The 23,178-nt window shown below is 52.9% G+C and overlaps 1 protein-coding gene and 1 pseudogene across 2 annotated transcripts in view; one reads left to right on the top strand and one right to left on the bottom strand.

Annotated features, from left to right (window-relative positions):
• The window catches only part of PRKD2 (protein kinase D2), a 40,240-nt gene extending 17,220 nt beyond the window's left edge, over positions 1 to 23,020 (bottom strand). Inside the window, exons 1-11 of one of the 2 annotated variants that reach the window (XM_039466513.2) lie at positions 22,726 to 23,020; positions 22,041 to 22,445; positions 19,765 to 19,903; positions 17,857 to 17,988; positions 11,649 to 11,803; positions 11,320 to 11,542; positions 7,529 to 7,606; positions 7,292 to 7,445; positions 5,020 to 5,137; positions 4,445 to 4,522; positions 159 to 417 (exon numbers count right to left, since the gene is read on the bottom strand). In XM_039466513.2, the coding sequence (XP_039322447.1) occupies positions 159 to 417; positions 4,445 to 4,522; positions 5,020 to 5,137; positions 7,292 to 7,445; positions 7,529 to 7,606; positions 11,320 to 11,542; positions 11,649 to 11,803; positions 17,857 to 17,988; positions 19,765 to 19,903; positions 22,041 to 22,280 (1,576 nt within the window). In that variant the 5' untranslated portion in view covers positions 22,281 to 22,445; positions 22,726 to 23,020. The remainder of the gene's footprint in view (positions 1 to 158; positions 418 to 4,444; positions 4,523 to 5,019; positions 5,138 to 7,291; positions 7,446 to 7,528; positions 7,607 to 11,319; positions 11,543 to 11,648; positions 11,804 to 17,856; positions 17,989 to 19,764; positions 19,904 to 22,040; positions 22,446 to 22,725) is intronic. The other variant, XM_039466514.2, reaches the window with a different exon arrangement.
• Positions 427 to 2,930, top strand: LOC141581107 (microtubule-associated protein RP/EB family member 1 pseudogene; annotated as a pseudogene).
• Positions 23,021 to 23,178: the final 158 nt, after the last annotated feature.

The raw sequence follows: 23,178 nt of genomic DNA, 5'->3' as shown, positions 1-23,178 counted from the left end.
AGGCGTGATAAAAGAGTTTGAACCCAGGCCTGCTGAGTCCAGAAGCCACATTCTCAACCTCACCATAGCCCACCTCCGTCTTTGGCCCTTCCACTCCCCAGAATCCTGCCCGCCCACCTAGACCCATTCTCTCAAGGACCTGAAGTGGGGGGACTTACTGTGGGGCGCGTGGCCTGGGGCGCTGGGTGCATCCTGAAGGATGACAGGCATCAGAGCCTGGCGGATGGCTGTCTCCCAGCCCCGGGCAGCCTCGGCCCCCTGCCCACTCGGCCCACCCGGAGCCCCGCCAGGCATCTCGCCCACGAAGTAGGTGGCATTGGCAGTGATGATCTCAAAGCAGTGTGGGTTGGTGCCCGGTGGCACAAGGCTGAAGTTCTGGGCGGGCTCCACCGTAAGGATTTCTGACAGTGGAATTTCCTGCAGGACATGGAACCAGCACAGGTGAGGATGCCAGGCAGACCATGCAATTCTACTGAAAATACAAAAATGAGCCGGGCACAGTGGTGCGTGCCTATAATCCCAGCTATTTGGGAGGCTGAGGCAGGAGAATCACCTGAACCTGGGAGACAGTGGTTGCAATGAGCCGAGATTGCGCCACTGCACTCCAGCCTGGGCGACAGAGCGAGATTCCATCTCAGAAATAATAATAGTAATAATAATTACTGGCAGAAGTGATATTGAAGCAGAGACCAGAAAGGTAAGAAGAGGCCAGCTGGCAAGGAGTGGGTGAGCCAGAGCGTGAGCAAAGGCCCTGAGGAAAGGCTGTGCTCAAAGGCTAAGCTGCATCCCCGCCACGTGGGGTGGTGCCTGGACACAGTAGGAGCTTGGAAAACATTTGACGGCCGGGCACGGTGGCTCATGCCTGTACTCTCAGCACTTTGAGAGGCCGAGGTGGGCAGATGGCCCAGGAGTCCAAGACCAACGAGACGAAGATGGAACCGGAGCCGAGTGCGGGCAGCGGACGCGGTTCCGCCGAGAGCCGAAGTTGGCGGTGAACGTATACTCAACGTCAGTGACCGGTGATAATCTAAGTCACAGGGCATGCAGGCCTGGATCAATGAGTCTCTGCAGTTGAATCTGACACAGCTATGCTCAGGGGCTGCCTGTTGTCAGTTTACGGACTTGCTGTGCCCTGGCTCCAAGCTAAGCTAGAACACGCATACATCCAGAACTTCAAAATACAAGCGGGTTTTAAGAGGATGGGTGTTGACAAAACAATTCCTGTGGACAAATTAGTAAAAGGAAAGTTTCAGGATAATTGTGAATTCGTTCAGCGATTCAAGGAGTTTTCTGCCGAAAACTGTGACGGAAAAGACTATGACCCTGTGGCTGCCAGACGAGGTCCAGAAACTGCAGTGGCTCCCTCCCTCATCGCTCCAGCTCAATGTATTGAAACTTGCTGTCAAAGACTTGGAGAAAGACGGGGGTTTCTACTTCGGAAAGCTACGGAACACTGAATCGATTTGCCAGGAGAATGAGAAGGAAAACCACCCGGTATTGCGGAGGATTGTAGCCGTTCTGTATGCCACAGATGGAGGCTGTGTGATACCTGAGGAAGGGGGCCCACAGGAGAAGGAAGAGGAGTATGACCAGCCTGGAGCAGCAGAGCAACACCCGGATTCTTCACTCCGAATCATGTACTTCACTGTCAAATACCCCCTTTCATTATCCTTAAGCAAAAAGTACTTCTACTTAAAGTGGACTTTGCAGACGTTTCACTCCTTTTCCAGTAAGTTCGAGTTGAGCTTTCACCTTGGAGCAGGCAGTATCGACATCTCGTTGGTTCACCTGGGAAGCAAAGAGGCTGACCCTGGGGCTCGCCGTTGGGATTCCGGTCACACTGAGTGCTGGAGGAGGGGTCATGTCATATGCGGAGTGGCCTCAGTGGAGAAATGTCAAGACTGAATTGAATTTTAAGCTACTGTGAAATCAGAGAATGCTGTAATAAATAAATGCCTTAAGAGTAAGAAAAAAAGAAAAAGAAAAAAAGACCAGCCTGGGCAACATAGTGAGACCCTGGCTCTACAAAATATTTAAAAATTAGGCAAGGTGCCACAAGCCTGTAATCTCAGCACTTTGGGAGGCCAACGCAGTCCGCTGGAGCCCAGGAGTTTGAGACCAGCCAGGGCAACACAGTGGGACCCCCATCTCTACAAAAATTGCAAAAATTAGCCAGGCATGCTGGGGAGAGACTATAATCCCAGCTACTAGGGAGGTGGGAGAATCATTTGAGCTGGGGAGCCAGAGGTTGCAGTAAGCCATGATCATGCCACTGCACTTGGGAGACAGAGCAAGATCCTTTTGCAAAATAAACCTTTGATACTAAATGAAGGAAATGAGGCCACGCAGGGCTTTACAGGTCACAGGGAGGAGCCTGGGCTTTGTCCAAGGGCCCTAGGGAGCCACTGTAGGCTTCTGAGCATCATCTGCTGGTGTGCGGAGGGCAGATGGAATAAAATGAGATGGAGACAGCGAACCAGGAAGGAGGCTGAGGGGACCCAGGTGGGAAAGAAGGCGCAGGGACCATGGGGTAGGAAACGTGTCCAAGGAGGAAGGGGGAGGGAGGATGAATGACTTAGGTAGCCCATAAAACCAGGTGGTGACATGGACACATAGGGGGTGAGGACAGCATTTTATTTATTTTACTTTTTTTTGAGACGGAGTTTCGCTCTTATTACCCAGGCTGGAGTGCAATGGCACTATCTCGGCTCACCACAACCTCCACCTCCTGGGTTCAGGCAATTCTCCTGCCTCAGCCTCCTGAGTAGCTGGGATTACAGGCACGTGCCACCATGCCCAGCTAATTTTTTGTATCTTTAGTAGAGACGGGGTTTCACCATGTTGGCCAGTATGGTCTCGAGCTCTTGACCTCGTGATCCACCCGCCTCGGCCTCCCAAAGTGCTGGGATTACAGGCTTGAGCCACCGCGCCCGGCCTATTTTACTCTTTTTGAGACAGAGTCTTGCTCTGCTGACCAGGCTACAGTGCAGTGGCACAATCTCCGCTCACTGCACCCTCCACCTCCCAGGTTCAAGCTATTCTCTTGCCTCGCCTCCCAAGTAGCTGGGATTACAGGCACCCGCCACCACAGCTACCTTTGTATTTTTTTTTTTTTTTTTTTTGAGACAGGGTTTCACCATGTTGGTCAGGCTGGTCTTGAACTCCTGACTTCAGGTGATCCACCCGCCTCGGCCTCCCAATGTGCTGGGATTATAGGCGTGAGCCACCAAGCCTGGCCTAATTTTTGTACTTTTAGTAGAGACAGGGTTTCACCATGTTGGCCAGGCTGGTTTCAAACTCCTGACCTCAAGTGAGCCCCCACCTCGGCCTCCCGAAGTGCTGGGACTACAGGCGGGAGCCACTGCACCTGGCCAAGCACAGCATTTTAGATGGTGTTGTCTGAACAAAATGGGAAGATGAGAAGAAACCAGCTACGGAAAATCCAAGGAAGACACTCCAGGGCAAGGAACAGTTGGAGTCCAGGTTGTATTCCTCTAAGGACAATGGGAGCCACTGGAGAGTTTTGACGGTTTCTTTTCTTTTCTTTTTCTTTCTTTTTTTTTTTTTTTTTTTTTTGAGACATATTCTCCCTCTTGTCTCCCAGGCTGGAGTGCAATGGCACAATATCGGCTCAATGCAACCTCTGCCTCCTGGGTTCAAGAGATTCTCCTGCCTCAGCCTCCCGAGTAGCTGGGATTACAGGCTATTCACCACCACGCACGGCTAATTTTTGTATTATTAGTAGAGATGGGGTTTCTCCATGTTAGTCAGGTTGGTCTCGAACTCTCGACCTCAGGTGATCTGCCCGCCTCGGCCTCCCAAAGTGCTGGGATTATAGGCGTGAGCCACCATGCCAGGCCTTGATGCTTTTAATAAAGACTCCCCCGGATGCTAATGGGGGAAATGACAAGAGGCTTCGAGATCAGAAGCAAGGACCCTGCAAGGAGAAGGCTGCAACCATCCAGGTGGAAGACAGTGCGTGTGCCACAGGACACAGTGTGGGCATGGGAGGAGCTAATGAATAGGCACACATCATGCAATACATTAATTATAAAGGAATAGTGAGAATAGCCTTAGAATTACTGGGAGCTTAACATATACCACGCCCTAAGCTGATTGCTTTACTGGATTGGCTCTTTGAATTCCTGCACCAGCCCTGAGGTATTAGCATTTGAGGCATTTTACAGGGAAGAAGCCTGAGGCACCAAGAAGTAAGGGAACCCGCCCGGATTCCCTTCCCTCCCTTCCCTGCCACCCCATCCACCGCAGCCCCACGCTGGAAAGTGATGGGGCCAGAATCAGATGATCAGCACTTGCTGATGAGCTGAGGCAGGGAGGACGTGATTTGCAGGATCTGTGTGGAGTAACTGGGGGTAGAAGGAGGTATGGAGAAGTTTGTGGGCACAGAGGGAAGCCCGGGGGAGCTGAGGGCCCGGGGGCTCACCTTATAGTATCTGTTGGTCGTGTTGTTCTGGAAGAGGGTGATGCACTTGCAGTCCAGGCGCCAATAGTGCCGCTTTCTCTGCAGAGAAGTTTGAAAGGTCAGGCGAACCGCCAGACTTTCCTCCCCAGTCCCTGTCCGGTGGTGCTGTTTGGGGCTCCAGGTGTCTGGGGCACCACGTGCACGCCCTAAGCCTAGTACCTACCCCACGATGTAACCCCACCCCGCCTACACGCCCTAACCCTAGCCCCGCCCCTAGCTTTAACCCCAGCCCATCCCCCACACCCTAACCCCAGCCTCGCCCCCACTTAGCCCTCTTCCTCCAGCCAAGCTCCTCACCTAACTCTAGCTCTCCCCGCGCCTCCCCACCCCGCGCCTTGCCTTCAGCCCCACGTCTTCCCTAACTCCTGCCCCTCGTCCCACCCTTGAAACCCGCACTCCTAATTCTAGCCCCGCCTCCAGCACAGCCCCGCCCACGTCTAGCTCCAGCCCCACCCACCTAGCCCCGCCCACTCCAGCTGAGCCGTCCCTCTTCCAACCCTCGCTCCTCTGCACCAGGCCCTGCCCCGGCCACTCACCAGCGTGTCCTTGTTGCTGTAATGAACCACCCAGCCCTCCCGCAGCGTGGTGCTGGATTTCCGTGTCGTGTGTCGCACCGACTGCACCACCCTCATTAGGGGGATATACCCCAGGGAGCTGCGGAGGAAGAGGAAGCGGTGACAAGTCACATGCAGAAAATGACCATGCTGCTTGGGCTGCAGGGATCATCTCTGGGAAGCTAGGGAGTTGAAGAATTTTTTGTTTTGTTTTGCCAGTACCCCCCGCCCCCACCCGCCACGTCCCCGGGAGTTGTTTTTTGTTTCTTTGCTTTTAAGTGTCTCGCTCTAGGCCGAGAGCAGTGGCTCACGCCTGTAATCCCAGCACTTTGGGAGGCTGAGGCAGGCGGATCACAAGGTCAAGAGAGCGAGACCATCCCGGTCAATATGGTGAAAGCCCGTATCTACAAGAAATACAAAAATTAGTTGGGCTTGGTGGCGCACGCCTGTAGTCCCAGCAACTCCGGAGCCTGAGGCAGGAGAACTGCTTGAACCCAGAAGGCAGAGGTTGCAGTGAGCCAAGATAGTGCCACTGCACTCCAGCCTGGTGACAGAGCAAGACTCCCCGTCTAAAAAACAAAAACGCCAGTGGCTCTACCCCAGGGCCTTTACATTTACTGTTGCCTCTGCCTGGAAGCCTCTTCCCCGAGAGCCCCACAACGCTCCTACCCTCCACTCCCTTCAGCTGCCACTTCCTCAGTGAGGTCTCCTTGAATGATCCTAAGAAAGCACATCTCCCATTCTCCATCTCCTCTTGTTTTATTTTTATCACCATTACCAATATCCGATGCTATGGATGCATTTATTAGCTGTCTCCCCACTGAGACCGTCAACTCCAGGAGGCCAGACTTACCTCTTTTGTTCATAGCTGTGAGCTTGGAGTCAGAACACAGCAGGTGCTCATTAATATTTTCCCATGCACCCGTGAAGGTGCCCCCTTACCCCTACACCAACTTTATCACCCTGCAGGGTAGGTACCTCATCATCCCAGGAGGAAACCAGGGCAGCCAGGGAAGTACCTAGCAAGTGAAGCAGCAGAGCTGGGATCTGGGCTCTCAGCCTCCAGTGCCTGCGTGAACCACGCTGCTTCCCAGCTTTTTCAATAAACGTTCACGCCACACCTAAGTAGGAAGCACCTGATCTAAGCCAGCCCTGTTCTAGGCAGCTGGGAGGGCAGATAATATCCTCGCCCTCCCGCACCTGAACTCACTTTCCAGTGAAGCTGAATAAGTAGGAACTCTGTATAGTTTAAAAATCTGTGGGCTGGGGGCATGGTGGTGCACACCTGTAATCCCAGCACTTTGGGAGGCTAAGGTGGGAGGATTGCTTGAGTGCAGGAGTTCAAGACCACCCTGGGCAACATAGCAAGACCCCTATCTCTAAAAAAACTAAAAAAAAAAATAAGAATAATATAGGCCAGGTGTGGTGGCTCATGCCTGTAATCCCAGCACTTTGGGAGGCCAAGGTGGGTGGATCACCTGAAGTCAGGAGTTCAAGACCAGCCTGACCAACATGGTGGAACCCCATCTCTACTAAAAAAAAACCACACACACACAAAATTAGCCAGGTGTGGTGGTAGGCACCTGTAGTCCCAGCTACTCAAGAGGCTGAAGCAAGAGAATTGCTTGAACCCGGGAGGCAGAGCTTGCAATGAACTGAGATTGCGTCACTGTAATCTTGAGCTCAGGAGTCAGGAGTCTGAGACCACCCTAGGCAACACAGGGTAGTCCCTGTCTCTAAGAAAATACAAAAACTAGCTGGGTGTGGGTGGCTCGAGCCTGTAGTCCCAGCTGCTCGGGAGGCTAAGTGGCAGGATCCCTTGAGCCCAGGAGGTCAAGGCTGGAGTAGGTCAAGACTGCACCATTGCTCTCCAGCCTGGGTGACAGAACGAGACCCTGTCTCAAAAAAAAAAAAAATTATTTAAAAACAGTTTTAGCACTTTAAAAGGTTTGCCTCAGAAACTGGGAAAATTTACAAATATGGGGTGATGCCAGCCCATTGTAGAAAAAAGTAAATTGGCCGGGCGCTGTGGCTCACGCCTGTAATCCCAGCTCTTAGGGAGGCAGAGGCGGGAGGATAGCTTGAGCCCAGGAGTTCGAGACCTGCCTGGGCAATATAGCGAGACCCCGTTCTCCACAAAAAGGAAAAAAACAAAAAGACAAAAAAAAAAAATAAGCGTAAAGAAAAAAGTAAATTGAGGTTCGCTGTGTAGGACAATCTTCCCCCAGGGTCTCTTGGAGGGCTCTGGGTGTACCTCTGGGCCTTGCCTCCCTCGCCTTCTTCCTCCTCACTGGCGTGGAGTGCATTCTCCGAGTGGGAGCCTGGAATCACACCAGCGTCCTCCGACTCATCCATGAGGGTGCCCTTGTCAGCCTCGCTGAAATCCGTGGCCTCCTCCATCGGCACATCTGCGGGGATGGAGGCGTCAGAGGGGCCTCCACCCGTCCCGCCCCTCCCCCTTTCCTCCCCAGCACCCCTGCCAGCCTCTCACCTCCATTGATGAGGGTCTCCCCTAGGCAGTCATTAGGGACACGGGTGGCGCAGCGTTTGTGACAATTAAACTTGCAGTCTGGCAGGACAGGGAACAATCGCATGGGTGAGAAGGGGAAGAGAGGTTACCTGGAAGGCCTCCACCTTGAACCCTAAGCCCCAGGCTCAAAACAGTCTACTCTTGCTGCCTTGGTCAGAACACTGGCTGCCCCTTTCCTGGTCATTTTCCCATGTTGAAACACAGTTTCCCCAACTATGGCGGTGGGTCTTGATTAAGTGGGAGGGCTAGACTCAAAATCCCGACGGCTGCTGGGGGCGGTAGCTCCCGCCTGTAATCTCAGTACTTGGGAGGTGGGGCAATCGGATCATTTGAGGTCAGGAGTTTGAGACCATCTTGGCCTACATGGTGAAACCTCGCCTGTACTAAAAATATAAAAACTAGCCAGATGTGGTGGCAGGTGCCTGTAATCCCAGCTACTCGGGAAGCTGAGGCAGGAGAATTATGTGAACCCGGGAGAGAGAGGTTGCAGTGAGCCAAGACTGTGCCACTGTACTCCAGCCTCAAAGCATGACTCCATCTAAAAAAACAACAAACCCTACAACTAAATGTGCTCACACTAAGTTTCCATGAATCTAGACTCCAATTCCAGAATGTAACTGGTTCTTTATTTTATTTACTTATTTATTTTGAGACAGGGTTTCGACCTTGTTGCCCAGGCTGGAGAGCAATGGCTCAATCTTAGCTCACTGCAACCTCCACCTCCCAGGTTCAAGGGTTTCTCCTGCCTCAGCCTCCTGAGTAGCTGGGATTACAGGTGTACCCCACCATGCTCAACTAATTTTTTTGTATTTAGTACAAATGGGGTTTCACCATGTTGTTTAGGCTGGTCTCAAACTCCTGACCTCAGGTGATCCACCTGCCTCGGCCTCCCAAAGTGCTGGGATTACAGGCGTGAGCCACTGCACCTGGCTTATGTATGTGTGTGTGTCTGTGTGTGTCTGTGTGTGTCTGTGTGTGAATGTGTGTCTGTGTATGTGTGTGTCTCTGTGTCTCTGTGTGTGTCTGTGTCTGTGTATGTGTCTGTGTGTATATGTGTCTGTGTGTATGCATAGGTGTGTATGTGTGTGTATGTGTGTGTGGATGCATGTGTATAATTAGTTCTAATGGTGATGTAACTGTAGACTTTGAATACCCTAGAGCTGGGTTCCTCAACCCTTAACACCACTAACACAGTACCCAGGATACTTCCTTGTTTTAGGGTACCTACTCTGTGTAATGTAGGATGTTTAGCTTCCTCTCTGACCTCTGCATACTGGATACCAGTAGCACTATCCCAGTATCACAAACAAAACCCATCTCCAACCCTTGCCAGACATTCCCTAGGAGAAAAACTCCCTGGTTGAGAACCATTGCTATAGATTTCAACATTTCCATGGTTCTAGGGACACTACACATCAAACATTCTAGAGTTTACTAAAAACCTATTTTATGAAGGTTCTATGATTCTATATTTCTTTGTTTTTTTGAGAAACAGTCTGGCTCTGTCACCCAGACTAGAGAATGCAATGGCACAATCTTGGCTCATTACCATCTCTGCCTCCCAGGCTCAAGCGATCCTCCCACCTCAGCCTCCTGAGTGGCTGAAACCACCGGCATGCATTACCAGGCCCAGCTAATTTTTCGTATTTTTTTTGTAGGGACTGGGTCTTTCCATGTTGCACAAGCTGATTTTGAACTCCGGGGCTCAAGCAATCAGCCTCCCAAAGTGCTGGATTATAGGTGTGAGCCACTGCCCCTGGCCTGATTCTGTATTTCTAGGGCTTCAGAGTTTGACGTTCAAGTTGCTAGAAGTCTAGACATCTATGATTCGACACTTGTAAGACTCTTTCATGTCCAAGATTTTAGGATTTTATATGTCTCAACTCTAAAATTTGACAGCTCAACAGTTCCGCAATTCTAGACTTCTCTACTTCAGAATCTGCAGATTCCAAGTTTCTAGGAGTCTCTAGATTTAAGATTCTAGAATTTGATGTTCAATGCTTTTTTAGCTCTAGACTTCTAAGATTCTAGAATTCAACTGTTCCAATAAATTCTCGAGTTGGATGTTTCTAAGTTTCCACTAGACTTCTGAGGTTCTAGAATTATTATTATCCGAGACAAGGTCTTGCTCTGTCACCCACGTTGCAGTACAGTGGCATAATCACGGCTCACTGCAGCCTCAACCTCCTGGGCTCAAGTGATCCTCCCTCCTCAGAGTCCCAAGTAGCTGGGAGCACAGATACATGCTGCCACACCTGCTAATTTTTAGGGTTTTGTTTTTTGTTTTTTTGTTTTTGTTTTTGTTTTTGTTTTTGTAGAGACAGGGTTTCACCATTTTTCCCAGGCTGGTCTTTAACTCCTGAGCTCAAGTGATCCACCTACCTTGGCCTCCCAGAGTGCTGCAAGTACATGCAGGAGCCACCACACCTGGCTGGATTCTGAATTTGACAGTTCCAAGTTCTGGGAGTCTAGAATTTCCAGGATTCTAGGTTACAATAGTATTAAGCTTCTATGATTCTAGACGTCTAAGACTCTCAAGTTTGATAATATGTTTCTGTTATCCTCAAACCCTGTAGTTACAAAATTATAATGTTCTGAGAATCTAAAACTTGGGAGATCTAAGACGTTTAGTCGAAAGTTCTGCGGTTATTTGAGCTGAATTCTATCATTCAGAATTCTTAAATCCTGTGATTCTGATTCTAGAATTCTCAGATTCTATAGCGTTAGAATTCCATGCTAAGCACTTTATGAATCTAGGATTCCAAGGTTCTAAAGACTGAGGTTCAACTGGGTGCGGTGGCTCACACCTGTAATCCCAGCACTCTGGGAGGCTGAGGCAGGAGGATTGCTTGAGCCCAGGAGTTCAAGACCAGCCTGGACACTACAGTGATACCTTCTCTCTACAAAAAATTTAAAAATTAGCTGGGTGTGGTGGTACCACGTGTAGTCCTGGCTACTTGGGAGACTGAGGCAGGAGGATCATTTGAGCTCAATAGGCTGAAGCTGCAGTGAGCTGTGATTGTGGCACTGCACTCCAGCCTGGGTGACAGAGTAATATCCTGTCTCCAAAACACACACACACACACACACACACACACACACACACACAAAACCCAACTGAGGTTCCAGGATTCCAGAATTCCAAAGTCCCAGGATGCCAGGATTCAGGGCTCTCTCTTTCTGAGGCCCTGGGCTCCCAAGGCTCAGAATACCTGGCTTGAGATCCTCAAGAAGGGACCTTGCCTCTCCTAGGTCCCTTCTTTTTTTATTTATTTTTTATTTATTTTTTTGAGACGGAGTTTCGCTCTTGTTACCCAGGCTGGAGTGCAATGGCGCGACCTCGGCTCACCGCAACTTCCGCCTCCTGGGTTCAGGCAATTCTCCTGCCTCAGCCTCCTAAGTAGCTGGGATTACAGGCACACGCCACCATGCCCAGCTAATTTTTTGTATTTTTAGTAGAGACGGGGTTTCACTATGTTGACCGGAATGGTCTCGATCTCTTGACCTCGTGATCCACCCGCCTCGGCCTCCCAAAGTGCTGGGATTACAGGCGTGAGCCACCGCGCCCGGCCTGGGTCCCTTCTTAAGAAGCTCTGCTCTCTCTACCTAATCTCCCACCTGCTCCTGTTCCCCTACCCCCAGCACAATCTCCTCCAAAAGGCACCACTACCTGTACACCCTCCACCACAAGCCCAGGCTGGGGCTGGGGGAAGGCTCTGACCCTGGCTGTCCCCCCCGACCGGCGGGCTAACCTTTGCATTGCAGGCCCTGCCGGAAGAGGCCCTTGAGGAGTTTCTTGCAAGCCTGGCACACGGTGGGCCGTGTGTAGCTGTGGATGAGGAAGGTATGCGGCACCTTGACCTTGGAGAGCAGCATCTTGTCCAGCTCAATAGGGCGGCCCGTGTAGGATGAGGCAGAAGAGGAGGAAGACGATGACGGGGGACGGCGAGGCAGGAGTTCGGTAGTGCTACGGCTCTGTCCTCCGCAAGGATGGAAGGGACACATCAGTATATTGTCCCCAGGCCTGGGCCCCGTCACCTCCCCCCAAGCCACCAAGCCGTCTCATTCCCCATCCCCTCACCAGCTCATCAGCCGTGCAGGGCAGGGACTCGGAGGTGCCTAGGCGCACTGAGTGGCCACTGGCCAGGGACGTGGATGACAGGCGCCGTTTGCGGGCCCCGCTGCAGTTGTTGGGGATGCTGAAGGCGCAGCGCTTGTGGTAGTTCAGCCCGCAGCCTGTAGGGGGCGCCGGAGAGTAGAAGACTTGGCGTCTGCCCCTCCCCGGTCCCTTCTTGAGAAGCTCTGCCCTCTCCACACAATCTCCCACCTGGTCCTGTCCCCTTACCGCCCCCAGCACGATCTCCTCCAAAAGGCACTACTACCTACAAGTCCACCAAACCCTTCCACCCAGGCCCGCCCCTCCTGAGAGCTCCGCCCCAAGTTCCAGCTTGTAGCTCACACCATCACCCATATGTCACCCCCACACCCCACGTCTTCCCACTCCAACAAGGGACACCTCAAAGGTCCCCGCCAAAGCGCCACCCCTAGTTCTCGCTTGTAGCCCCGCCATCACCCCGTCTGTCCCCCAGTCCCCGAACATGCCTTTCACCCCCCCTTTTCCCGCTGCAGCAAGGGACACCTCAAAAGTCCCCTCCAGCGCTGTGACCCTGCTCCAATCCTCTGTGGCAAGCACCTCCTTCCCGTCCTCACCAAAACTCCTGAACATCTCCCTGGAGACACCTGTTCCCTCTTCTAGCCCTGACCTTCCTTTTTCTGAGGCCCCTCTGGTTCCCCTCTTTCCTCAGCCCCAACTTTCCAAGAGAAAATCCTCTCCTCACCCCCACCCCTAAGGTCACCATCGTCCCCTCCAGGTCTGCTCACTCATCCCCCCGCCACACCCCACTTTCTCTTTTCTGTAGACCTGGAATCCAGGAGATCCCTAAGTAGTGTGATTAAATCTTAGTAGTATCATGCATGCTGGCTCCCGCCTGTAATCCCAGCACTTTCGGAGGCCAAGGTGGGAGGATCACTTGAGGTCAGAAGTTCAAGACCTGGCTAGCCAACATAGCAAAACCCCATCTCTACTAAAAATGCACAACTTAGCTGGGCGGGGTGGCACACACCTGTAATGCCAGCTACTCAGGAGGCTGAGCCAGGAGAATCATTTGAACCTGGGAGGCAAAGGTTGCAGTGAGCCAAGATGGCGCCACTGCACTCCTGCTGGGCAACGGAGTGAGACTCTGTCTCAGAACAAACAAACAAATCAAAAAACAAACAAAAAAAGAGTTTTCAATTGTACTCCAGTTCATTGTACCATACTAGGCAGAAGTATGGCTTGCTATTATCTTTATTTTATTTTGTAGAGACAGGATCTCCCTGTACCCCAGGCTGGAGCACAATGGCACAATCATAGCTCACTGCAGCCTTCAACTCCCGGGCTCAAGCAATCCTTCTGCCTCAGCCTTCTGAGTAGCTTGAGTGCCACCATGCCCGGATAATTATTTGTTTTTGGTAGAGATGGGGTCTCACTGTGTTGCCCGGGCTGGTCTCGAACTCCTGGGCTCAAGCGATCCTCCCACCCCAGCCTCCCAAAGTGTTGGGATTACAGGTATGAGCCACTGTGCCTGCCTGTTTTATCTTTTAAAATCCTCATCCATGGAGAAATCAGCTCAAGTCATTGTTTCTCACTGGACCTCCTGCACTCGTGCTCAAACACATCTCCAGTGATTCCAGACGATTCTAGGATCACCTTCCATTCTGGAGGGAAGGGTGTGCCTCCAGCCTTTGCACAACCTTCCGGTACCCGCCTGCTCTGGGCTTTCCAGCTCCCATACTTCATTGTAGGCATTGTCTTGGCCACAGGCTGTCATCGTGAAGGCAAGCTTGGAGAACCATGTCCCTGCCAAGAAGAGCTTCCGAAGGGCAAATCGTCTTCGCATACAGGAACCATTTCCCAGTTTTGGCCTTGAATCGCTCATAGGCTTCCCAGAATTTCAGAATCTGTAACTCCCAGAATGAGTCTCAGGATAGAGTTAGCCTCCCGTCGGAATGCAGTCATTTGGGCTTCTCTAGACACCACAGGAACTGGGACCATCATCTGTGATGCAGCCAGCGAAGTCTGTGCTGAGAACCCATTAGGACTGGGTCGCACCACGGCTGTAGCACGACAAAGACTGGATATGCTCAGATCGTGAGAGGTGGATGTGGTGTGTGGACGATGGCAATGTTTTTAAGACTCTGAATGTACTGAATCAGTTTCTCCAGGCCCAGAGTCCTTAAATAATACAAGTACACTGAGGACAGCATGAGGCTCTGAAACATAGGATACTGGAGAATCTGGATTTCTTTTTTTTTTTTTTCTTTTTTTTTTTTTTTGAGACGGAGTTTCGCTCTTGTTACCCAGGCTGGAGTGCAATGGCGCGATCTCGGCTCACCGCAACCTCTGCCTCCTGGGTTCAGGCAATTCTCCTGCCTCAGCCTCCTGAGTAGCTGGGATTACAGGCACGTGCCACCATGCCCAGCTAATTTTTTGTATTTTTAGTAGAGACGGGGTTTCACCATGTTGACCAGGATGGTCTTGATCTCTCGACCTCGTGATCCACCCGCCTCGGCCTCCCAAAGTGCTGGGATTACAGGCTTGAGCCACCGCGCCTGGCCTTTTTTTCTTTTTTGAGACGAAGTCTTGCCCTGTTGCCCAGGCTGGAGTGCAATGGCACAATCTCTGCTCACCGCAACCTCCGCCTCCCAGGTTCAAATGATTTTCTTGCCTCAGCCTCCCGAGTAGCTGGGATTACAGGCGCCCGCCAACATGCCCAGCTAAGTTTTGTATTTTTAGTAGAGATGGAGTTTCACCACGTTGGCCAGGCTGGTCTCGAACTCCTGACCTCCTGATCTGCCCGCATCAGCCTCCCAAACTGCTGGGATTACAGGCGTGAGCCACCACGCCCAGCCCAGAATCTGGATTTCTGTACAAGTGTGGCATGGAGCTGCAGATGCTATCTCAGACCTAATACCCAATGGAACATCAGAGAATATGCCTCTAATGGCAGGGCACATTGTGTAAAAATGGAGGTGCATGGGGCCAGGCGCAGTGGCTTATGCCTGTAATCCCAGTACTCAGGAAGGCTGAGGCGGGTGGATTACTTGAGGTCAGGAGTTCAAGACCAGCCTGGCCAACATGGTGAAACCCTGTCTCGACTAAAAATACAAAAATTAGCCAGGCATGGTGGGTCATGCCTGTAATCCCAGTACTTTGGGAGGCTGAGGCAGGCGGATGACAAGGTCAGGAATTTGAGACCAGCCTGACCAACAAGGTAAAACCCCGTCTCTACTTCAAATACAAAAAAATTAGCTGGGCATGGTGGCACATGCCTATAATCCCAGCTACTCAGGAATCTGAGGCAGGAGAATCGCTTGAACCCGGGAGGCAGAGGTTGCAGTGAGCTGAGATCGTGCCACTGCACTCCAGCCTGGGTGACAGAGTGAGACTCCATCTCAAACAAACAAAAAAACATAAAAACACAAAAATTAGCCAGGAGTGGTGGCACGTACCTGTAACCCCTGCTATTTGGGAGGCTGAGGCAGGAAAATTGCTTGAACTGGGAGGCGGACGCTGCAGTGAGCCAAGATCACGCCACTGCACTCCAGCCTGTGCGACAGAGTGATGAGACTGTCTCACGAAAAAATAAAAATGGAGACACAGGGTCTCATGAGGAATGGGTGGTCCTCACCTGTCATGTATCCTCATAGTCAATGCAGGTTCATGGCCTTCATCTGTAGGCAGAGCCCCGATTTCAACATTCTCACTCAGAAGCAGGAGTAAGAGGGACAGAGGACCTATAGATCTTGACACTTGGGCTGAACCTTGAGACACCTTGGCTTAAAGAACTGTATGTTTTGGCCGGGCGCAGTGGCTCACACTGTGTAATCCCAGCACTGTGGGAGGCTAAGGCGGGTGGATCATTTGAGGTCAGGAGTTCAAGACCAGCCTGGTCAATGTGGTGAAACTCCGTCTCTACTAGAAATACAAAAATTAGCCAGGCAGTAGTGGCACGCGCCTGTAATCCTAGCTACGAGGGAGGCTAAAGCAGAGAATCGCTTGAGCCTGGGAAGCTGAGGTTGCCGTAAACCAAGATCCCACCACCGCACTCCAGCCTGGGCAACAGAGTAAGACGCTGTCTCCAAAAAAAAAAATTGTATGTTTTTAAACTATGATTTAAGGAGACATGTATGGGTGCTGTTATGGATTAAAATGTCTGTGTCTTCCCCTATATGTGGAGATGGTGCCTTTATGGAAGTAATTAAGGTTAACTGAAGCCGAAAGAAGTGGCTGTAATCCAATGGGACCGGTGACCTTTTTTTTTGAGACAGAATCGTGTTCCATCAGCCAGGCTGGAGTGCAGTGGCACGATCACGGCTCACTGCAGCCTCAAACTCCCGGGCCCAGGTGATCGCCCCACCTCAGCCTCTTGAGTAGCTAGGACTAGAGGTATGTCCTACCATGCCTGGCCAATTTGTTGTAATTTTTAGAGCGAGGGTTTCACCATGTTACCCATGCTGGCCTCAAACTCTGGATTCAAGCAATCCACCCACCTCATCCTCCCAAAGTGCTGGGATCACAGGCATAAGCCACTGTGCCCAGCCTTCCTTATAAAGCGAAGAGATACCAGGGATCTCTCTCTCTCCTTCCGTGTCCCATGTGAACGCACAGTGAAATACTGGCCCTATTTAAGGCAGGAAAGCAGGCTACACCAGAAACAGAACCCTGCCAGAATCTGGATCTTGGTCTTTCTAGCCTCCAGAATGGTGAGAGGTAAACATCTGTCATTTAAGCCACACAGCCGGCGGTATTTTGTTACGGCAGTCCTGACAAACTGGGCCAGGGGCCAGGTTGATGAGGGGTGGGCGCGGATGGTCACGTTTACGTGTCGCCTTGGCTAGGCAAGATCCACAGTTATTCAGACACTAATCTAGATGTTGCCATGAAGGTTTTTCTTTTCACTCCGTCAACCCAGCTTCTCCCAACTCTGGGAAGAACTAGGAAGGGAAGGCCCCATGGAGGTACTTTCTAGATGTGATTAAAATCCATAATCAGTTGACTGTAAGTGGGAGAGATTCTCCTTCTTGTTCGAGGTGGACCTGATTCAATCAGCTGAATGTTTTAAAAAGTAGATCAGAGACTTCTTGGATGAAGAAATTCCACCTGTGGACATCAGCTTCGGCTTGTGCCTGAGAGTTCTCACTCTCTGTTCCTGATAGAATGGATTTTTCTTTTTTTTTTGAACCAGGGCCTCGCTCTGTCACGCAGGCTGGTGTGCTGTGGTGCAATCAGGGCCCACTGCAGCCTCAGCCTCCCAGGCTCAAGTGATCCTCCCACCTCAGCCTCCTAAGAAGCTGGGACCACAGGTGTGTGTCACCATGCATGGCTAATTATTTTTTGTACAGGCAGAGTCTTGTTATGTTGCCCAGGCTGGTCTTGAACTCCTGGTCTCTGGGGATCCACCCACCTTGGCCTCCCAAAGTGCTGGGATTACGGGCCTGTCCCACTGCACCTGGCTGGATTTGACTTGACTAACCAGCCCACACAATCCTGTAAGCTGATTCCTTGCATACAAATACCTTTTTTTTTTTTTTTTTTGAGACAGAGTTTTGCTCTTGTTACCCAGGCTGGAGTGCAACGGCTGGATCTCGGCTCACTGCAACCGCCGCCTCCTGGGTTCAAGCAATTCTCCTGCCTCAGCCTCCCGAGTAGCTGGGACTACAGGCATGCGCCACCATGCCCGGCTAATTTTTGTATTTTTAGTAGAGACGGGGTTTCACCATGTTGCCAGGATGGTCTCAATCTCTTGACCTCGTGATCCACCTGCCTCTGCCTCCCAAAGTGCTGGGATTATAGGCGTGAGCCACCGCGCCCAGCCACATACAAATATCTTAATATATGTCTCCTACAGGATCTGTTTCTCTGCTTGATCCCTGACTGACACAGGCCCCACCCTCTTCCCCAGCCACCCTTCTACTCACCAAGACTCAGTTCTTAGGTCCCTATTTGTCCCTCCCAGTGCCACCTCCTTAGGCTCCACCCCCAGATCCGAGCCCCGGCCCAGCCCCAGTCCTCCTTCCCCAAGCTCTGCTTCTGGGCCCTTAATTTTTCCCATTATTACTTCCTAGGCTGTGCCCCAGCTCTGAGCCCCGCCCCTCCTCCCCAAGGGGTCCGCAGGCCCGGACCACTAGGCTCCGCCCCCGGAGCTGAACCCCACCCCCGGCCCCGCCCCTAATCCCTTCGCTCTCACCATCGCACTTGAGGCCCTGGCGCACTAGGCCGAAGAGCATCTCCCCGCAGTGATCACAGAAGGCAGGCGCCCGGTAGGAGTGCACCGTGAGGGCGTGCGGGCGGATCTGGAAGTCCTCGAAGGTGGCCGAGGCTGTAGACGGCAAATAGGGACGGATCCTTGAGCCGGGGTAGGCCAAAGCTTTTCCAGACCCCACGTTGCCAGATTTCTTATAGTCCTCCCAGATGCAAGGTTTGGTCTTTCCTTCCTTTATTATTTTGCTCTCATACTACATTCTGCCTGGGTTCAAATCCCACCTCCACCCCTGGACAAAACACCTATATCCCTATGCCCACAGCAGGGGGCAGAGAGGGAACTGGGGAGCTGTTTAATGGGCAGGGAGCTTCGGTTTTGCAAGATGACAACAGATCTGGAGATGGGCTGCACCGAGTGTGCATGGACTTAACATTACTGAACTGTAATTTTATTTTATTTTATTTATTTATTTATTTTTGAGATGGAGTTGCACTCTTGTGACCCAGGCTGGAGTGCAATGGCGCGATCTCGGCTCACCGCAACCTCTGCCTCCTGGGTTCAAGCAATTCTCCTGCCTCAGCCTCCTGAGTAGCTGGGATTACAGGCACACACCACCATGCCCAGCTACTGTTTTTGTATTTTTAGTAGAGATGGGGTTTCACCATGTTGACCAGGATGGTCTCGATCTCTTGACCTCGTGATCCACCCGCCTCGGCCTCCCAAAGAGCTGGGATTACAGGCTTGAGCCACCGCGCCCGGCAATATTTTTATTTTTTGAGATGGAGTCTTGCTCTGTCACCCAGGCTGGAGTGCAGTAGCGCCATCTTGGCTCACTGCAACCTCTGCCTCCCAGGTTCAAGCAGTTCTCCTGCCTCAGCCTCCCATCTAGCTGGGACTACAGACATATGCCACCTTGCCTGGCTAATTTTTTTTTTTTTTTTTTTTTTTTTTTGGTAGAGACGGGGTCTCCTGATGTTGCCCAGGCTGGTCTTAAACTCCTGGGCTCCAGTGATCCTCCCACCTCGGCCTCCCGAACTGCTGGGATTACAGGTGTGAGCCGTTGCAACTGGCCCATTTTTTACTATTATATTAAAGTTTAACACAGTCAGTTACGGAGCGAGCTCCTTGTTCTCCTCTTTTCTCTCTTCTCACTACTGCACTTGACTAGTCTTAAAAATAAATAAATAAGCATAACATATGTCCAGAAAAGAACACACAAGTGCCCAGCTCAATGAATTTTCAAACTGTCCAAACCATGTCACTAACATCCTGACCCATATATGGAAGTTTAGACCAGTCCCTAAAAAGCCCTTTTATGACCCCACTCAGTAACCAACTTCCCGGAAGCCCTCACTCTCTCTTTTTTTTTTTTTAAAGAGAGGAAGAGAGAGAGATGGAGTCTCACTATGTTGCCCAGGCTGATCTGGAACTCCTGGGCTCAAGCAATCCTCCCAGCTCCAGCTCGGCCTCCCGAAGTGCTGGACTCACAGGCGTGAGCCACCGCACCCGGCCTCTCCTGACTCCAGAGAGACACTGTATCTGTCTTTTTCGTGCTTCACAGGAAATGTTACGGTCTGTAGTCTGGCATCTCGTTTCTCTCGCAGGATTATGTTTGTGAGACGCATGTAGGTTGCTGTGGCTCCTTCACGCTCAGTGCTCCGTGAAGGCCGCAGAGCAGCCTTCAATGCACCACAACGCATTTACCCATTCAGGAGTGGTAGGTGGGAAAGCTCCCCCAGATGAGTCTAATTTGCAGAACTACTGGCTTCGAACTTCTAGGACGTTTTGAACTAGAACTTCGAACTTCTAGGATGTTTCTCATCCCAACATCCGGCTACCCTCTCCTCCTCCAGATATCCCGGCCCCGCCCCCAGGTTGGCGACCGACTCTCACCCGACAGCACCACCTCCACCAGGTCGCCCTCCTGGATGTCTCCGGCCGAGCGCACCAGCTGCAGAAGGTTGGCCGACGTGGGGTCATGTTTGAAAAGCAGGATCTTGTCGTAAAGGCCGTAGAAGCCACACTCAGGGAACTGAGGGGTGGGAGAGGGATGTGGCGAAGTTAAGGCTCAGGGCCGCCGGGCGGACTGTGACCCACCCAGGGCAGGGCCGGCTGTTTCCCCCGGAAACTCAGAGACCCCGCAGGCCCTCGCTTCCTGCCTGCCCCCTCCCAACCCCAGCGTGAGCCGGGCAGGTTGCCAGCACCCCAAGTGTGAGGAGAGGAGGGCGCCGGCGTGCGTTTGGTGGCTGGAAGCGGGAGCTGGGGTGGGAGGGAGTGTGGCTCCGGGAGCGTGGACACCTCGAATTTTCCCGAACCTGGTGGGGGCCGGGGGCAGGGGCGGGGGTGGTGAGGCTGAATGAACACCTCCTCGCCTGCGCCCCCCACCCAGGCTCACACACCCGCCCCCCAGCTTCCTTCCTGGATCTGTCTATTGTTGTCCCAGTTACCTGGCTCGAGGCCCAGCAGTGAGGCGGGGCGAGCTGGAAGGAGGACTTTCCGAGCCTCCTTGGAAAGTGGTGGTGGGGGGCGGGGGTCTAGGACTGGAAGGGGTTGGAGATGAGGAGGGTGCCTCCCACCCAATGCTCGAAGGACCCAGGTGTCTGGGTCCCTCAGCTTGGGGGACCAGGGGGCAGGAAATGAAACCTGATAGAACAGAAAGTGAAACTGCCCGGGTGGGGCCTCGGGAAGGAAGGTATGGGGCTCTAACACACCTGGATCTGGCAGAAAAATAAAAGTAGGGTGAAGCCTGAGCGGGGCAGGCTGGGGACGTGAGCACTGGACAGAGTTCACCCAAGGGACAATCTACCCCCGTACCCCCACCGCCACCAGCTTCCCATGAAGTGGGCTGAGTTGGGGTGGGGAGCTGGGCCAGCTAGATTTGGGTGTTTGGTGGGTAAAGCCCTATCTGTTCTCACTGCTAAGAGCCAGCCCACAGAGAATCAGGACTGCCTGGGCTCTGACCCCTGGGAAGTGTTTGTCTAAGCTTCAGTTTCCTGTTCTGGAGAATGGGGGAGCTGGCCCTAGTTCCTCACGTTTCTCTGAAGCCCAAAGGATTCATTTCCAGGAGTCTGCAAAGATTCCGGAATTTGGATATTTTGGGATTCCAACATGCTCGCATTACAGAATTCTACATTCTAGATTCCAACCTGGTATCACTATACATTTTAGGATTTCAATAACCTACGTTAGCGGTAATCTAATATTTTAATGCTCTAGGCTTCTGACAAGCTAGGACTCTGGTATTTTAGTATTTGAATTCTTTAGCATTCAAGGACTTCATCCATCCAGCATTCCAAAATTCTAACATTTTAACTCTCTAGGATTCAACACTCTAGGAATCTAACATTCCAACGTTTTAATGTTTTACTGTTTCACAAACCTCAGATTCTAATATCTGAACACTAACATAATGGCCCAGAATGCCTAGTCCAACAGTTTGTGATTCTAATATTCTCACATTTGTACAGTCCGCTACTCCAACACAGAAGCCCTATTTGAACTCTTAACATTTTAGGATTCAGATGTGGAGTTCCACCTGGTCCCCTCATAACACCCAGCTGCCCACCCTGGGGACTGTGGTGTCCAAAATTAAGAGCAGGGTAACAGCACTGTGAGTAGGAAAGGGAATAGAGTCCCCAGAGCCTCTAGGGGTGCCGAAGGGGTGGCTGCCCCTCCGCACGCATCTCAGGCTTAGGGAAGGGCAGAACTGGGCTCTGAGACCTCACTTGCCCCTGGCAGCTAACTCGAGCACCTGCACCCACACATGTCACCGGATCGCCACGGCCAGCCCGGGTTCAGTTTCTCCTGTTTCCACCAAATGGGAGGCCCGGAATGGGCCTGGATGTGGAGGTCCCCCGAAATCTGCTGCTCCTTCCTCCCCTTTCTACACCTGGCTGGCCTCTCCCTTCCTCCCTGTTTGCTGCAGAAAACAACATGCAGGGACATGAAATTTGGAGAGGCCTCTGGGGCACCCCACCCCTGCGCAGTCCTCTCTCAAAGGGACGTGCGGTGAGGGGCAATGGCCGGGGAGCAATGCCCCCTATCACTCCATCGCACCCAATGCTCAGGCCCCCTCCCTTCCTCTTCCACACCCCAGGCGGCAGACCCCTCTGCCAGCACTCCCTCCTTCAACCTCTCCCCAAACTGGATCGGTGAGCCGGTGCCCTCACCTTCTGGTCCACGATGGAACAGGCCAGCTGCTTCACATGAGCCAGCTCAGAGGCGGCGGGCAACAGCACGAACTCGCGGGTCAGTCCGATCTGGATGTGAAAGGAGACCCCGGAGCCCGGGGCCGGGATCTGGGGCAGTAGCGGTGGCGGCGACTGCAGCTCTAGGCCGCCGGGGGGCGGAGGAGACCCCGGCCCGGGAGAGCCAGGGAGCCCCGCGGGATAAGAGGGGGCGGCGGCCATGCGGGGAGGCCCGGGACCGGCCGCCCGGAGCCCACCCGGGACCCGGCTGGGGGGCCCCGGGGGACCACGGGTCCTAGATCCGCGGGATCTCGTGAGCAAGTGGTGGGAGCGCGGGGACCCTAGAAGAGATCTGGCAGGCGGCGGGGACCTGAGGATGGCGGGATCCTGGGAAAGAGAGGAAGGCACTGTCGTGGGTCAGAGGCCCGGAATCCAGGGCTCCCAGAAGATCAAAAAGGAGAAAAGTAGTGGTTTGGGGGTCCCAGCGATTAAGAGATTCCAAGAAGCCCGAGGGGAAATCTAGTAGGTCGGGGTCGCAGGGATCGGGGGAGCCCGCGGTTCAAAGGCCCCTTCCCTAGAGGAGGGATTCAGAAGGGGGCAGAGGGAATCCCAGGATCCAGTGCTCCGAGAACAGGATCCCACTCGGAAGGCGGCCCGGGGGATTCACCTTGGGGGTGGAGGACAGGAGCCTCTGAGTCGGGGACCGAGTGGATCCCAGAGATAAAGGGGTTCGCAGGAACCCCGACCGGGGATGGGCAGAGGGGTCCCGAGGGCCGGGGTAGGTAGCAGGGAATCTCACGGGTCGCGGAAGTTGGAGAAAAGTTCGGTCGGGAGCCGTGAGGAAGGGGGCGTTGCCGGCGGCGGGGTGGGGTGGGGGGCAGGGAGGGTCGCCGGGCGCGGGTAGCTCTTTTTCCCCCTCCAAAGTTTGAGTCGGCGGCGGCGGCCCAGGAGGAAGTGTCCGGAGCGACAGCGCAGTCGACCAATCGACGCGGGCCTCGGTGACGTCAGAGAGGGCGGAGCCTGCAGAGTGGCCGGGGGCGGAAGGGGAGGGCGGGCCCGAAGCCTCGGAGTCGGGGGCCAGGGATGGTGTGCGAGATGGAGGGCGGGCAGGCGGGACCGA

The sequence above is a fragment of the Saimiri boliviensis genome, chromosome 14, assembly GCF_048565385.1.
Source record: "Saimiri boliviensis isolate mSaiBol1 chromosome 14, mSaiBol1.pri, whole genome shotgun sequence".
Classification (NCBI taxonomy): Eukaryota; Metazoa; Chordata; class Mammalia; order Primates; family Cebidae; genus Saimiri; species Saimiri boliviensis.
The sequence above is the reverse complement of the archived record's forward strand: the minus strand, read 5'-3'. Positions and strand labels throughout refer to the sequence as shown.